The sequence below is a fragment of the Triticum aestivum genome, chromosome 6D, assembly GCF_018294505.1.
Source record: "Triticum aestivum cultivar Chinese Spring chromosome 6D, IWGSC CS RefSeq v2.1, whole genome shotgun sequence".
Taxonomy (NCBI): Eukaryota; Viridiplantae; Streptophyta; class Magnoliopsida; order Poales; family Poaceae; genus Triticum; species Triticum aestivum.
The window spans coordinates 165,631,962-165,649,210 of NC_057811.1; the positions used below are offsets into that span (position 1 = coordinate 165,631,962).

Consider the following 17,249-nt stretch of genomic DNA (forward strand, 5'->3'; position numbering starts at 1 on the left):
TCTGCCATTCACGTCAAAAAAAGATTATTTCTAGGAGTCCCTGCATCAGTAGCATGGGACTAGTGTGGACGTAGAGGAAAAACTTAAGTATGGGAGTGGAACCTGTCTTCCTGTACGACCATCCTGATTCTCTTGATCTATCAATTCTTAAAATTTTGTCATAACCAAGGCACATGGCCTAGATCGAAAAACTTCGCGTTTTGTTGGTCGATGGTCTAGGCCTCTAGGGCTCCTCTACTTGCTACGCAGCTTCCTTTCATCAGGAAGAGACCGGTGTCTCTACTCTGTATTGTTGTGTCCCCCTGATACTGCAGCAACAGCCTGGGACTGTCGTGTGGACGTAGAAAGGCAGCAGCCAGACAGACACTGGGGGGCTGTTTGGATTGTTGCCCACAGCCGCCCGTCCAAAATATTGGCCGTTGACCAGGCTGGTTCCATCGTTTGGATGAGCGCCGATTTTTTGGCTCGCCCCAGCCCACCGTAGCGCTCCTAGTGTATATCTGCGCCAATATTTTGGTGAGGCTCTGGCGGCCAAATCGACCGCCAATTATTTGGCGTGCCCTCCGTTGGCGGGGCTGGCTGGGGTAGAAACCAAACGGCCCCTGGAACCAAATCTGTATCCTCGTGTGCCCCTGTTAGTACAGCAGCAGGCAGCAGCATGGGACTGTCGTCTGGACGTAGAGAGGCAGCAGCCAGACAGACACCGGGATAAATCTGGCCAGACGGACATCTTAAAATGTACCTGGATGAAGAAAATATTCGAATTACCGTGAAGTATAGTGGGCGACGTGCGATGACCACCCGACGAATAGTCAAGTTCCGGACCTATATTTTGCTATAGTATATATACTTGCGGGGCAGAGAGTATTCTGTATGAGCATCTACAGTCACGGTGGGCTAATTCGCCTCCTCAAACTCCAGCGGACACGCCTGGACGCATCTACGAACACTGACCGGGCGCATCCGCAGACACTGACCGGACATGTAACGTGAGCTACTCTACATTATCAAACAACGAGAAAAAAAAATCAGCTGCAAACGGACATAAACAAACTTGACATTATCCAAAAGATCATCTGAGTTCGTCTCCGGACAAGTTCTTAAACATCAACGCTGGGGACTACACTGTCCTGCCGGAGCTGAGCGCGGGCCGGGAGGGTCTAGCTCCAGCGTCCGCGCTGCACCGGCGCGGGAGCTGCGGTGACAATGAAGATCCGGAGCTGCCCCCGGTGTCCATCTTGGACCGCTCCAAGGCAATGCGAAGGGCCAGCTCCTCATCGTAGTCGAGGTCGGAGCCGGAGTGGCTGTCGGAACTCGATATTGCGCCGGATTGAATCGGAATGCGGGAAGGAAGAGGACAGGATGGAGCAAGGGAGGCAAGTGGAGTGAGCTAGGGTTCAGAGCTAGGCGCCGGATTGGGGATTTTGTGGGACAACTGTGGGGGCGGTGATGGGCCGGACCTGTCAAGTAGACGTGTCCGGGCGTGCCCGGGCCGCCCATATCCGCCCTAGATTTGGGCTGGATATGAGGGGCGCTGGATAGCCTGCGCGTTTGAGGCCAGTCTGGGACGCCCGGATGGGTCATTTTTTTATGACTGGTCCGCACGCCCAATCGTTTAAGATGCGTTTGGGGCGCCCGGCTGTAGATGCTCTAACTAAACTTTTTTTTATTGATTGACAAAGCATTTCTTTTATTTTTTTAAGGGAAGGCCATCATGGCTAGCTTTATTGATTGAAAATAGGGATTACATCGTCCACAAGTTTCGAAACGAGAAAGCTCGGAGGCTCATCCGTCCAACTAAGAAAAATCTTATTACAATAACTGTAGTTAGCTAGCACATGCGCCGCTTGGTTACAAGAACGTGGGCAGTACTGAAATTTGACCTTCCCGATCAATGAAGAGAGATCCACACACTCGGCAAAAATAGCTGATGCTTCATCCCACCATCTAGCTTGGCCATCACATGATTCTATCACCATCGTGGAGTCCGATTCTGCTTCAATCCGGGGGAAACCAAGTGAATTTGCAAAAGCCAATCCATCTCTCATCGCAAGGGCCTCGGTGGTAACTACATTAGCTGCATGGGGTATAAATTTGCACTCCGCCGTTAGGAATGTTCCCTTCTCATCCCTAATCATAGCTGCTCTAGCACCTAAACCTTCATCAACATAAAAGGCAGCATCAACATTTAGTTTGATAAACCTGGGTTCTGGTATCCTCCATTTTTCTACAGTAGTATTCACCATCTTCTCATTAGCCATGATGGTAATTATTTGCTATCGCCAATACGGACATCGGCCATTTAAAAGTAGGAGGAGGCGATCCATCGTGAGTGAATTGCCGACGGATCCACCATAGATACCAGCTTCCCACCACTATGACTTGCTTAACATCCAAATTAGGTTTCAGAGGAGCCAGGCTAGGTCCACCGAGGAGTAAATGTTCCAGTATGATAGAACCCGAACGATTCACCGCCCGGGCTTCGGCAATTGTTTCCGAGATGCCTAATCTGCTCCAGAGTTCCCTTGCGTGTATACAATCAAATAACAAATGCTTAATATCCTCCGCACCGTGGTGACAGATTGGGCATGCACCATTTGTACCTACATGTCTGTTAGTAAGGATGGATTTAAGCGGCAATATCCCGTGCAGCGCTCTCCAGCAAAAAATTTGGATTTTACGTGGGATGCAAAGTTTCCAGAGTACACTCCACACTGCCGGTGTGTTCGATCTGTTTGGATGTGTCAGTGCAGTTGCTTGAGCCCCAAAAGTTCGAATCCACTGAATACGGTACGCTGTGCGGACAGAAAAATTCCCTTTCCGATCAGGGTGCCATGCTATAAAGTCATCAAAGGAATTGTAGTTTAACGGGATTTGTAAGATCCTGTTAACATCTACCGGATTTAGGATCGACCGAAACAAGTCTTCATCCCATGAACCGGTGTTGGGGTCGATGAGCTCTTGAACAGTGGAAAGAATAGAGTGGCCTCTCAATGATATCACCTTCCTGTCCGGGCTAGCTGGGATCCACGGGTCCCTCCAAATGTTCACATGCTCTCCTGTCCCAATTCTCCATATGTATCCCAGCTTGAAGGTCTCTAATCCTTTTATGATACTTTGCCAAGTAAACGATGCTCCATTTTTTAAGCTAGCTTGGAGTAGACTCCCATTTGGAAAATATTTTGCTTTGAGCACTCTAGCACACAAAGATTCAGGACATGTGATCAACCTCCAGCACTGTTTTGATAGCATTGCCAAGTTGAAGGAGTATAAATCTCTAAACCCCATGCCCCCTTCACCCTTAGGGTAGCATAATTTCCACCAAGAAAACCAATGCATTTTCTTATATTCCTCATCATCACCCCACCAATACTGGGAAATTAAGTCTGTGATATCCTTACAAACACCTTTGGGTATACTGAAAACAGACATGGCAAAGACTGGGATAGCCTGCGCTACCGCTTTTATGAGAATCTCTTTGCCACCAATAGATAATACCTTCTCCATCCATCCTTTCAGTCTTTCTTTAATTCTTTCAACAAAATGTTTGAAGCAGTCACTTCTATCCGCCCCACCATTGCTGGTAGCCCAAGATATTTATCAGACAATGCTTCAGTATCAATATGTAATTCCTGGCATATTTCAGCCCTTACCACCATAGAAGTGTTAGGACTGAAGAAAACACTTGACTTTGACAAACTTACCAACTGGCCCGAACTCTGGCAGTAGTTTCCAGAACATGCTGTAAGGAAGCTGCATTTAAAACATCTGCTTTCATAAGAATTAGAGAATCGTCAGCAAATAAGAGGTGTGATACCGACGGTGCATTTCTGCACACTCTAACTCCTTTTATGCCACCAGCTTCTTCTTCATACTGCAATAGACTGGATAGGCCTTCCGCGCAGAGAAGGAATAGGTATGGGGAGAGAGGATCCCCTTGTCATATACCCCTAGTAGGGGTAAAATTATCTGTTTCTTGGGAATTGAATCTTACTCTGTAGGAGACAGAGCTAACACAAGCCATCATGAGTTCAATCCATTGACTATGAAAACCCAGAGCCACCATCATGTCATGCACAAACGACCATTCCACCCTGTCATAAGCTTTATGCATGTCCAACTTTACCGCACATAATCCTGTTTGGCCGACCCTTTTATTCTTTATTTTATGCACACATTCATACGCTATCAGGATGTTATCTGTGATCATCCTCCCAGGGACGAAGGCACTTTGGGTGGGAGAAATAATCTCAGGCAAAATGTTTTTCAGACGGAAAGCTAGCATCTTAGAGATTATCTTGTATAAAACATTACAAAGACTTATAGGGCGGAATTGTGTTACCAGCTCGGGAGAATCAGTTTTGGAGATCATGACAATTGTAGTCTCATTCCAATCCGCCGGAATTATTCTGGAATTGATTGCAAGAAGAACCTCCTCTGTTATTTCATCTCCCAAAATATGCCAAAACTTTTTAAAGAATATTGCATGGAGACCATCTGGACCGGGAGCCTTAATATCCCCAATACTGAACACAGCTTTTTTAACATCATCAGCAGTATAAGGTGCCATCAAAAAATTGTTCATCTGATCAGTGACTTTGTGCTGTACTTTGTGTGAAATCTCTGGGTCTGTGTGCTGCACTTCTGACGTGAATAGATGTGTAAAGTAGTTCAATACATGCGAGTTCAGTTCTGGCATACCTTCAAGACAATTGCCTCCAACATCTTTCAGTCTTTTTACAAAATTCCTTTTCCTTCTAGCTGAAGCATATGCCTGGAAAAAATCAGTGTTGTGATCACCACTTGTTAGCCAGGTTGCTCTGGATCTTTGCATTTCCTGTATTTCTTCTAGCTCTAGCAAGTATTCGATTAACTCAGCTAACTCTTTCCTTTGTACATCATTTTCATCGTTCATAGGGCCTGCCATAGCCTTCTCAAGCTCCCTTTGTGCTTTGCGAAGGCGCTTTTTGGCTTCTTTAGGACCCTCTGATCCCAGTCATGGAAGCTAGCATGCATCTTATTGAGTTTTTCATGTATGTTCGTGACAGTGGGATCTGTCCCTGCCTCGCTCCATGCATTCATCACTGTTTCATCAAATCTCTTTTCCCTCAGCCACCGAGCTTCGAATCTTTTGGCATGAATATTGTTTGTTCCACTCGGTGGCTGTACAGACATTTCTTTTATTAACGCATCATGAAGGTTACAAAACACAATGAGTCCTTAAAGGTGTAGGAAAACTCACCCGTGCTGATGGCTGTTTCCCGCTCTTCCCCCTCCTCCCTCCTTCCTCATCACCGGCGGTTCCCTATGATTCTCGGAGCTTGCCCCTTCTTCCCCTCCCTGTTCGATGTGCCGTCTCCAATTTGTATGTGCCTGATTCGTGGATCCGCCCCCCCCTGTGGTTGCAGCTCCCAACAGGTTCGGGGCGCTCGCATCTCGCGCATACGACAACCATTGATGAGAAGGTTGTATGTCATAGACCGGAAGCGGCGCGATGCCTTCTTCACATTTAGCAATTCTCCTTTGGCTGACTAGTTCTGTGGGAGCAGGCTGTTAGAGAGGTGGATGACAGCATTGGTGGTTGACATCGAGGTGCATTCCCTCTAGTTAAAAGTCTGCGAATTGTCCTTCCGACTGGATCAAGCAGTGCCAACCTCCGCACGTGGTTTCCTTATGGAAGGTGTTGGCTCAAAGTTCTACTTCAGGGGGTGACAACCCTAAGTTTTCCCTCTAGAGGGTTAGCCAATATTCGCGTGCAATTGCCGATCCCTTCTTGAAGGTGTTGCGTTGGAATCTTGTGCCCTTTGTTAGGTCACATGTCACCCGATCAATGCCGGGTTTGTTGTAGGATTATGCAGTTGTTGTCACGAGGCATGTCCTCCATAGTTGGTCTCTGGTTTGTCTTTCTCTTTTTAAACCAATTTGTTCAGTTTAATGTTTAACATTTCAATTGTGTCTAATTACATACTATACATGTATGTGTGCATACATCGATCGATGAGGGATCCAGAGTTATCCTCATATTTCAAACATGTAATATGATTGTGCATCATGCAACAAATGGGTTGCAATAATTAAGGAGGGAAATGACATATTTGAATCAGTTTAATTATAATTGATTTTATAAAAAAACTTCTAAATATGGTTTTCAAAATTTTCAAAAATGGGGCTCCAAGGAGGCCGTCCACTATAACTTGACACTCATGTTTAGTAGCCATTCTCACCTTGGGTATGGCTACTTTCCCCTAAGCCATATACTGATATTCTTTTAGCTGAAGGCATACTGATTTTTGACATGTCGAGTATACACAAGTATATCTGTTTTTTAGCTGAAGCCATATACTGATATTTGTTTGGTATCTTCTTTTAAAAACTAGGTATTGCCCGACCTTAGAATAAGGCCCTTAAGTTAAGGTTTAGAGCAAGCATAATAGGAATGTAAAGGCGCCACATGAAGGTAAGCGCAAGCGGAAGTAACGTTTTACAAGGCCAACAATGACCCATCTCGCATCGCAGCGCGTAACATGACGAAAGTTTGTAGCCGCCTCCAGGATGATTGCCGTTGCATGATGGTAGCAGCACCAAGGACCATAGCCGCCCTAGCTCGTATTATCGACCCTTGATGCCGCCTGAAGCTGATTGCATTTGTCACGAAGGTTGTTGATGAGGCTGTCAAGCCAAACACGGTCCCATTGTCTCCTAGAGCTCTCCGTAGCTGCAATAGGATCACAATTTTATAAATTAGATCAGCCGGGTGTTTGAATACAACTCCCTCGATCAGAGCTTTGTTGTGAGCGTTCCATAATGCAAAAGACATGGCACCCATCCCAATCCACGCAATTCTAGCGTCTTTGCCCGACGTGTTGGATATGAGCTGAAAAAGATCGTTGAAACTCGCGGGATTCCAATCATCACATCCGGTCGTCTCGCGGATCACACTCCAGATGAACCGAGCCACAGTACATCGGAAGAGTATGTGGTTACTATCCTCATCCATCCGACAACAAGGGCACTTTCCATCGCCCAGGCCATGTGGTTTCCTAACTTGGTCACCACTGTATTCTATTCCGAGCTAATTGCCATAGAAAGATTTTAACATGCTGAGCTGAAATTTGTTTGGTGAAATGTATATACTGAGACATGTTAAGTTGTTCTTCGTCACGAGATCCGATTGAAAAATACTCTACACTATTGCTTAACTCGATCTTTAATAGTTAACCAGTTAAACAAGTCGTCGCTATCATCGTTGTCATTGGGCGGTCATGTTCGTTAAGATATTTGACTTATTTGTTTGTTCAACAATTATATGTTTGACTTAACTAGATAAAATTGTCAAATCAATAGGAAATCTCATTGTTTTTTTTTTCGGGGTAGGAAATCTCATTCTTGATCTGTCACTAGGGTCAACTGGAATTTATATGTACAGTACCATTGGGGGGGGGGGGGGTACTACTTGGTTGACTTATAAAATATATTACAAGCAGATATGTACACGCGAACCACCTCTGGTTGGATGATTATGTGGACAGTGGTATCCCCAGCCCATCAGGGTTCAAGATCGCATTTATCCTGAAATAAATGAGGCGCCTATGGTGAGTTCGATGATATGCCGGCTCAATCTCTCGGAGGTGCTCATAGGGATAGTGTGTGCGTTCATAGGAGTGAGTGTATGCACATATACAAGAGCGCTTTTGCGTCTGTACTGTTAAAAAAAGCAGATATGTACACGTGTACATGATTGGTTAGTCTCCAGATCCATCCATCAGCAGCTTCTTCTTGGTCCTCCTCCCGTCCCTCCCGAGTCGCCCCCGTGCGGCGGCTGGGAGGCCCCCAGATCCCGTCGCCCCGACTCCCCCTCTCGTCCTCCTCCTCCCTCGCCGCCGCCCGAGGGTGCGGCCAGGCAAAGCCTTGTCGTCGCCGGCGGCGGCGGGGACTAGGTGCCCTCCCGCTCGTGAGGAACTGGCGCGGGCCGGCACCCCGGGCCGGAGCGTGGCGTGCAGCCCGACGTCACGACGGGGGCTGGCGGCGCTCCGGCGATCCCATTCCCCATGGCAAGCGGCTTCAAGATCTGGGGCGCCACGGTCGCCAGGGACGACGGCGGCGTGACCAGATCGGCGACGGCACGACCGGATCTGGGCTTAAGCATGAGCTTGGTCTCCGGGTCACGGTCGGCGCGATGGCGAGTGCGACACGTCGGCATCTTTGTCTGGTCCTTGACAACCCGGGCAACTCCGGGGGAAACCCTAGATCTCCATGGGATCGAGCGATGGAGGTGCTCTTGCGCGTAGCCCCTCTTCAGGTCATCATTTTGGAGTTTGCTACGGTCGAAGGAACCAGCGAGGCCGGCGCCGTACGCCCGGTGGCGCAACTGCCGATGAAAATCGCGGCGACTACGGTCATGGCGGACGATGGCGGCGTCTTTGATGCCGTTTCCTTGTTGAGGCATCGTTGTTGCAGTTGGCGTCATCAGGCTCGGGATGCTCCGGAGGAAACCCTAGATCTGGGTCTTCCGGATCGGACGATGATGGCGTTCTTAGTTGCGCTTTCCCTTATGGGGGCATCGTTTTGGATCAAGTGATGGTTGGAGGTGACAAGAGGAGGAGCGGTGCTTCATCACACACATTGATGGTGTCGGATCTCGATGGCATGGCACTCTGGAGATTAGGCGTCTGATGTGCGATGATGGACTCGCGCAGGAGGTCGACGCTGTCTGGCGTCGTGGTGGCGTCGGCGGCAGCTAGACCGGGCAACGTTCATGCAGCAGTACATCTCTGAAGATGGATTGATGGCAGGTGGTTGCGGCGGCCTCATACCCGGCATGCGTCCTAGTTGCGGAGCACGCCGGACTGGTGGGTGCCCATACCCGGCAGGCGTCCTGGTTGGGACTTCAGGTCTTAGAAGTTAGGTTTGGCTGCGAGGTCTGTTTAGTATTAGACCCAGACTATCAGCATCCCTTCATCAATTGGATAGAAGTAGCGATAATTTTGTTGCCAGACGGTGGCTTTAGTCTTACTGTTGTATGATTTTGTAAGGTTTTGTATGAATAATTAATAAAGTGGCTGCATGCATCGTCCAGATGCAGAGGCCGGGGATCCTCCTCAATTTCTAAAAAAAACACGTGTACATGATTCACATTCCAAATTTACAGACCTTCTAGATGGCCAGGAGAGATAACACGTGTTCATAGAAGTTACCCCGCAAAAGAAAAGGAAAAATAGCTGAGAAGCGGCCTTCTTAATGGCCAGGAGAGATAACCCGCGGGCCGTGGAACTTCGGCGACGGCGCGCGGGGGTGAGGATCGACGTCGACGTCGGCACCGGGGCACGTGAGGAGGCGGCGGCGTGGTTTGGACTTTCCATAGAAGATCGAGTAGGCTGGATACTCCACAGATGTATACTCCTTAAACGTACGTGCCGCATACACTGTAATCTGCAGTTTTAAATCACACATAGTATCTTGGCGATCGATCTGCACTTTAGCAGCCACAGCCGCTTCATGTGCTTGCAAGCTATCTCCGGCCCTCAACTGCTTTCCGCGAAGCGTCGCTGATCTCCTGCGATCATTGTTGCTTTGTCTGGCCAATGTTGGGGAACATATATATAACCTGCACATCTGTCCCAGATGCAGCAGCCGCAGTCGGCATGTGAGCTTCGATCAGCGTCTTTTGTTATACATTTTTCCGTCTAGTGCTTACTGGCTTACTGCTCCGGGTCCGGGGTGATGCATGCATGGTATGGGAAAGGAGAAGCTAGAGAGAAATGGAGAGAATCTGGAAGAGCGTGCAAGAATCAGAGCCAGGATACAAGAATGCGCATACGGATTGTGTCAATCTCCCTCTAAGATCCGCACAATCGTGTAGACGGTGATGGAGGTGGCCTGCCTCCCCTAACTTGACCACATTTTCTTATGCTCAAGTCAAACTCAGTAGCTGTTGTTATTTGCGGCAAGTCGCTCTATATAAGGCTTCGTTACGTTAGTTGCTTAACTAGCTAAATATAGTCGTCCCCAACCGAGCTTAAGTGCATACCTGCCTGATTAAGCAAGAAAGACTAGCCTATAGCCAGGAGTATCAAGTGATGGAACCTAACCACAACGGCTACGACTACGGCTACGGCTACTACGACAACAACAATGGGTCCTATACAAATGATGACAACCCATGCTACTACGGCATGAGCTATGCCACTTCCGAGCCCTCCGCCTATGGCTACCAATACCAGCAGTCCCCTTGTGCCCAGCCCCAGTCCTCCTACGACAACCACCGCTACGCCGCCTACGACATCAGCAACTCCTCCTCCTCCTCTGCGGCCCCGTCCTACGCCGCCGCCGACGACATTGCTCCTTACGCGCAGCAGCAGCAGCCACAGCACCTCCATTTTGGCGGCAGCAGCTATCAGTACGATGGCGCCGGGAGTGCTATGGACATGGACATGGACATGGACATGGACCAGTTCAGCGCGCTCATGGAGGCCACGTCCATCTCACCTGCTGCACCATCCTGGGCGGAGCAGCACGAGGCAAAGAAGGCCAATGCCGAGTCTCCGCAGCTGATCGGCGTGCGGAGGCGGCCGTGGGGCAAGTACGCCGCGGAGATCCGGGACTCCACGCGCAGCGGCGAGCGCGTGTGGCTGGGCACCTTCGACACCCCGGAGGCCGCCGCGCTGGCCTACGACCAGGCGGCCTACACCTCCCGCGGAACCGCGGCCATGCTCAATTTCCCGGTGGAGCGAGTCCGGGAGTCGCTGCGCGTGCTGAAGCTCGGCGAAGCCGCGGCCGCGGGGGAGGACGACTCGCCCGTGCTGGCCCTCAAGAGGCGCCACTGCATCCGGAAGCGCACTCCCAAGGGCAAGGGCCAGGACGGTGACATGAAGAAGAAGCAACCTGCTGCCGCTGCTGCTGCGTCATCGAGCGTGCTGGAGCTGGAGGACCTAGGAGCAGACTACTTGGAAGAGCTGCTGGCGTTGTCCGAGCAGTGGTCGAATGAATGATCCATGACGTTTGCTTGCTGCTCGCTCTCATATCGTCGTTCATGATCGTGTTCTGGTACTAGCCCCGTACGGGCCCATCCTACAACATTGGGCATTTCCATATGTGGGCGTGCGCTCAGATCGCACTCCGGGCGGATTGAGTCGTTTTTTCCTAGTCAAAATTTTATTCATTATTCCATAATAAATTTGTGCGTGTATGTGGTTAGTCGGACATGCACCTGTACTAGCAGCACTAGTTCTAGTAATTCATGTGCTTTCCCTGTTTATGTTCAATCACATTACTAATCCTCCATTCTTAAAAGCGCATCCCCTACTTCTCAACATGCAGCCTCCCACCTCATCAAGTTTGCCATGTCAACATCCACTAGAACTATTTATCATGCATGCACCATACCCACTACACCTTCAGTTGTTACAACATGCAACCTCCATCTCACCAAGTCATGCATGTTTGTCACATCATAATTTGTCACATAATTATCCACATCATGCATCTTAGACAAACTTATGTCATTAGCATGTCATCTTATTCATGTAATATAGAATACTAAAACTGTAAAGCATCGGTGATGCGAGAATCATATGATTTACACTCTTTTCCTTCGTCTATATTTTGCCAAAGTTGTGAATTTGTCTGATCTGATATCGATCCTTTACATTTGATTTATGCATTGTCGTGAATTTGTCGTCCGTCTTATGGTGTGAATACTTATGTGGTCTGAAGTATCCCCAAAGTTATTAGTGCTTCTGGCGGTACATCACATAAATTACCCCCAAAAGTTGTAATATTACCCACCGATGCCACCTGTTAAGTGACAAAAAATGTTTCGCACAGGGGAATCCCCCACCTGAGCTGGCCCCCGGAGTAGGGATCTCTTATACTGCGCTTTGCGCGCTGGGAGAAGACGTAGCACACCCATTTGAGCCGGCCCATGTGCAGGCGGCCTGTTTTTTAATTTTTCATTTTTATTTTCCGTTTTCGAGTTTTTCTCCTTTAAATAATTTGCTACTTCAAAAAAGTTCGAAAAATTAAAAAAGACATTTTTTAATAATTTTTTAAATAAATCATAAATTTTTTGTGGATTCAAAAAATGTTCGTAATTTTTAAAGTATGCTAGAATATTCAAAAAAATGTTAAAGTTTTGAAAACAAATGTTTGGTAAATCAAGAAATGTTCATGATTTTTTTAAGTTCATGTATTAAAAATGTTAATGAAATTGAACAAAATGTTCGCCAAAAGGTTATCGGTGATGCAGCAAAATATTGTCATGGCCTTTGGAGATTATGTTTTTTTCTTCCATTGCAACGCACGGGCTCTTTTGCTAGTTAGAGTAATAAAGCATGAACTACTCATATCCATGTGAAAATATGGCCATTTCTGAACTATCCAAAAAGGGCGGACACAAACCGTGCAACAAAGGCAACCCGACATTCTTCGGTGGCGATGGACAACAAATGGCACATACTCTGCAAAAACCTGCTACGACGCTCTCTTCCTCGGATCCATCTCATCCCCGCATGCCACACTCACCTGGAAGTAGGGATGGCAATGGGGACAATCCCCTATGGGGATACCTACAACATCCCCATCCCCATCTATTCCCTATCAGCCCATCCCCATCCCCGTTTACATGACTGGGGATGAAATTTTCCCATACCCATGCCCCACTGGGGAACGGGGCCCATTAGGGTCCCCATCCCCATAAACAAATACTCATATACATAATATGACACCCTATAATCAACATACATACATGGTGTTTACCTTGTCCTGCTAATGCCTATCTAGGTCGTATTGACTTCTTGGTCATGATGACAGCTGAGGTGAAGATGTGAGATAGGCTTAAGGTTTTTTTAGATTTTTTTTTGTTTTCGCAAGTTTGTTTGTGAATATTTTAAGGTTGACCGCAGTATCACAGTTACTAACTGGGTCCCCGATGGGTATTGGGTCTGGGGAATAGGATATCGTCCCCATCCCCGTTGTACCCTATGGGGAATAAAATAGTTTGGTAAATATCCCCATGGGGATGTTTTTCGCCCATCCCCGCCCCCTAATAGATGAAATCCTCACGGGTTTGGCGGGTATGGGGCCCCGTTGCCATCCCTACCTGGAAGACTTGGGCCCCTCTTAGCGTCAAGTTCTTCATATGGCTGGCCTTGCAAGACCGGTGCTGGACAAACGAGAGACTCGCATGCCACGGACTGCCACACAGTCACGCCTGTGCATTCTGCGATTAGGCCACTGAATCCATGCAGCACCTCTTGATTGGTTGCTCCTTCTCTCGCATGGTGTGGCATGAAGTATTCTCCAGGCTACGGCTTACCAGCAGCATACCTCTCGGCCATGAGCCCTTCTTCGACTGGTGGCAGGCATCCACATCCTCTGCCCCGGCCTCCCTTGTGATCATCGTCGCCTAGACCCTCTGGAAGCATAGAAATGCTTGCACCTTTGACGGCATCCGCCCATCAGTTACCGAGGCCTCTCGTGCCGCTCTGGCCGAGGCAGCAATGTGGGCCACAACTCGCGCAAAAGGACTGCACTCCTTCATTTTTGAACCGCCTTGATCGAACCTTGTAACCGTAACTTTGCGTAGGTCTGGCCACGAGTGTGTGGCTCGGCCAAGCGCATGTAAACTCTTCTCTCTATCAATGAAATGATACGCTTTATGCGTATTCGAGAAAAAATAGGCTGGACAGTCTGTACAAATCCAGAGCGTCAGTTTAAAAAAAACCTATTACACGCGAAGCAAAAGCCGAAGAAGAATCAAGGAGGTCTGGTTTTTTACAAATAGGCCATTGTTTTTTTTCTCAGAATAAAATCTGGATTGTCGAGATTCACACAAACGCTCCGAAAAAATCTGTCCGCACCAACTAGAGTCGATTTTCGAAATCGACTCCAATGTAGCTACAACCAGGACAACAAAACCCCATAAACCCGAAAAATTCAGACATTTCAGTTTTGGAGAGGTTGCTTTTTTATTGGAATGACTGAGATGGTTTTCTTTAAATTGACTATATTTTTCGAGACCTCCAAATAAAACCTGGCAGCCTGGCTTTCCAGAGTTGGTTCGAACAATTAACCTACCCTAAGTTTTTGGTCGGTTAATTATTAATTCTGAACCCGGCATTATTAGCTACCCCGCCCAACGCCGACCTCGCTGCCGCAACACCCATGCCGTCGATCTCTACATCCACGGCTCCTGTGCCAGTTCCTCATGCCAGGAGCTGTACCACGATGCGGATGGAGGTGGCCGTGCAGGCGACCCCGACCTTCCCCAATTTTCGACAAAGTCACTGTGCACGTGACACCCCCCCCCCCCCAATTTTTCGACAAAGTCATCGTGCATGCGACCCCCGCTTCCATGCACGACGACTTAGTTGAAAATCGGCAACGGCCAGCAGCCCAAGCGCTAAAACTTCAGGGCGGGTAGTTGGAGGCCTCCCGTCTACTTTTTCACGTTTGGGGTCATTGCCAATGGATTGCCAAATATGTCAATTTGGAACCAAATTTTGGGTAATGACCCAAACAAATTGGGTCTAGAACCACTTATGGGCAAGCTGTTGGAGCAATTTTGTTTGCCTCCGACACATAAAATAAACGGTTTTTGGGTACTAGGGCAAGATATGGGTTGATTCTTTTGTTTATAGAAGGCAGAATTGTAAATACAAGAATACTACCACTCATTGCGAACAATGAGCGTAGCATGAACAACACACTTCAGTAAGACCAATACAACCACCAACAGCTAAACAAAACTACAAAGCAAAAGCGCATGTCCTAACTAAAAACAACACCACGTCTCGACCAACGCTGGGCACCTTCGAAGACCACGATTTCCCACTGAACTTCGCTTGTCAACGCACCATCCACCCTGAATGTCTAAAAGGAGATGACAAGTGAATGGCAAGACTTGATCAGCTCTGAGAAAGACATCGCCTTAGACACACCTGCCACGGTCGTACATAGTATATCAGGTTGATTCTTTGAGCCAGTCTGATATGGCGAGGATGTTGATTATGCTATGGTCCGTTTGGTGGGTGCGTCGTAAAGCTATTCATGAGTCGACTTTGTGTTTTGTTTGGAGATCTCCTGGGTCTGTGCAGTACCTAGTGGATCGGCTCGCACCAGGACCACAAGGGAGAGAAAGAATGCAGGCTAATGAAAGATTTATGTTGAATGAGGTTTACCTCGTCAGGGTGGTTGGGGTATGTCATTGGGGCTTCAACTGTAGTGTACCTGAGACTCACAGACGAAGCTCATGCATGTAACGGACCGCGGGTTGCCTGGAGGTCAGTTTACCCATGCCATTATGTGATGATTTTGAATGAGATTAAGCACTGAAGATCCTCCATCCAAGAGGCACAAAAACATGGATGTGCGGTCATGTACATCTGGCCATGGGCCGGGCCGGGCCGGGCTTGGGCCGGGCCTGAAAAAGCCCGCGGCAGAAAACTGAGGCCCAGGCCCTCCCAGGCCCTACCATCGGGCCTACTTTTCAAGCCCAAGCCCGGCCCATCTGGTAAAAAGCCCTGAAAAGCCTTTAGGGCCGTGGGCCGGGCCTCTTCCTTAAAATGCCAATATGCCAAGCCCAAGCCCGTCCAGGCCCTGCTGGTGGGCAATGAAATAGAGGTTTCGGACAAAGCATAAACTCCAGTTATATGACAGTTATAAAAGTTTCGCTGCCTTTTATTCTGGACATCCTTCCTAGATTCATATCTCCATGAGATGAAGCGCTCAGGACCTGACAACTAAGATTGAGCTGCAAAAGGCCAGAGCAAGTAAACCTGGAAATTGACACTAAATTTGTGTAAAACAAACTTCAACCCCACCCTGGGAACCCATGCATACTAGTAGAACGCCCGTGCGTTGCTACGGGCTGCAATGCATATAAATAAATAAAAATGATTAAGGTCGTTTGTAAGTTGAAGCTCATTTTTCCTCATACGCCCGGGCATGTACGGGCACCTAGTGGGCTCCCCGAAATTCAAACGTCTCGACAGTCCGGACTCCATCAAATACAGACCTAAAAAACAACCCTAAGACGCACCGGCACCGTTTCCTGTTCCTACCGGACCCTTCCCTTCCACTCGGTTTACCAGAGTACCAGAACATTTCTCAAGTCCTCCTCACCTTCGCCATCGCAACCTCTCTCCTTCAAACCGTACTTTCCCACAAACCGCCAAGGAGTCGCCCAGCAACCGCCCCGCTCTCCGCCCTGACCCCCTCCCCCTGTGTTCGTGCCGATTCGACACCACCAACAAGGGGGGTGGGGGTGGAGGAAGCGTGAGCCGGTTCTACCACCACAAGTGCAGAGCCTCATGCAATGTAAGATTCGGGCCCAAACAATGTCGACACCTTCTCGCTTCGCTCTTGCAGCCACCACATCCCTTCAATTTTTCTCCCCATTCCAAGTGCCTCCTTCTCAAATGCACAACCTTGCAAGGAATTGTATTTGTCCTCCCAAATTCTCAGTCTTCTTACATCTCAAATTGTCTCGGGCTCCAAGTAAATGTGCATCCTCAGATGCACAACCCTGAACAAAACAAGGCATTGTATTTGTCCTCCCATGTTCTCATTCTTCATTCCTCTCAAATTATCTCCACTACACACAATGTGTTGCCTCTTCTTAACGTCCACTAAATCTCCATCATGATTCCTTTTCCTGCCTTGATCACCATCAAAAACAAGAATTCCCATGCATAGAAAAGATATTCTAATAACACTAAAAATATAAAAAATTAACCAAACTTTAATAAATGAATCATCGTATGAATAGAGTACTCACACCTATTATCTAAGTATTTTTTAATATGCTTAATCAATTGTGGATGGACAAAAAACGACTTCCCTTAGCCTTGCAACCATTCCATCCGCTTTGAAGTGAGCTACAGAGCAAAAATCTCGAGTGCCAAACCTAGTTACTTCCTCCTGGGTGCTCATATTATCAATCTACCGAAGCACAACATTTGAAGTCAGTCCAAGGATATTAGTTGGATTTGTCCAGAAACTTATTAAAGTCTTGTTTTTTTGTAAAAATGACTAAGGCCAAATATTAAGTAACACAGGTCCTTACCCATACAAAGAAAAGTACATTTTTATTTGAGTTGTAAAAACAGGAATCCTTGTAACCAAGAAGAAGAAACAATCGTGAGAATGTTCATGTCACTGAATTTGCATTGCCTTTGCCTAGTACCCAACACGGCTTCCAGATTGGCTTTTCCTTATTTTGACGAAGGAAAACATGCTCACTTTTTCCAATG

At 47.8% G+C, this 17,249-nt stretch overlaps 1 protein-coding gene across 1 annotated transcript; it reads left to right on the forward strand.

The window, feature by feature from the left end:
• Window positions 1-10,076: 10,076 nt before the first annotated feature.
• On the forward strand, window positions 10,077-10,988 carry LOC123142550 (ethylene-responsive transcription factor 5-like). Its single transcript, XM_044561417.1, has one exon. The coding sequence runs from the start codon at window positions 10,077-10,079 to the stop codon at window positions 10,986-10,988; it is 912 nt and encodes a 303-aa protein (XP_044417352.1).
• Window positions 10,989-17,249: the final 6,261 nt, after the last annotated feature.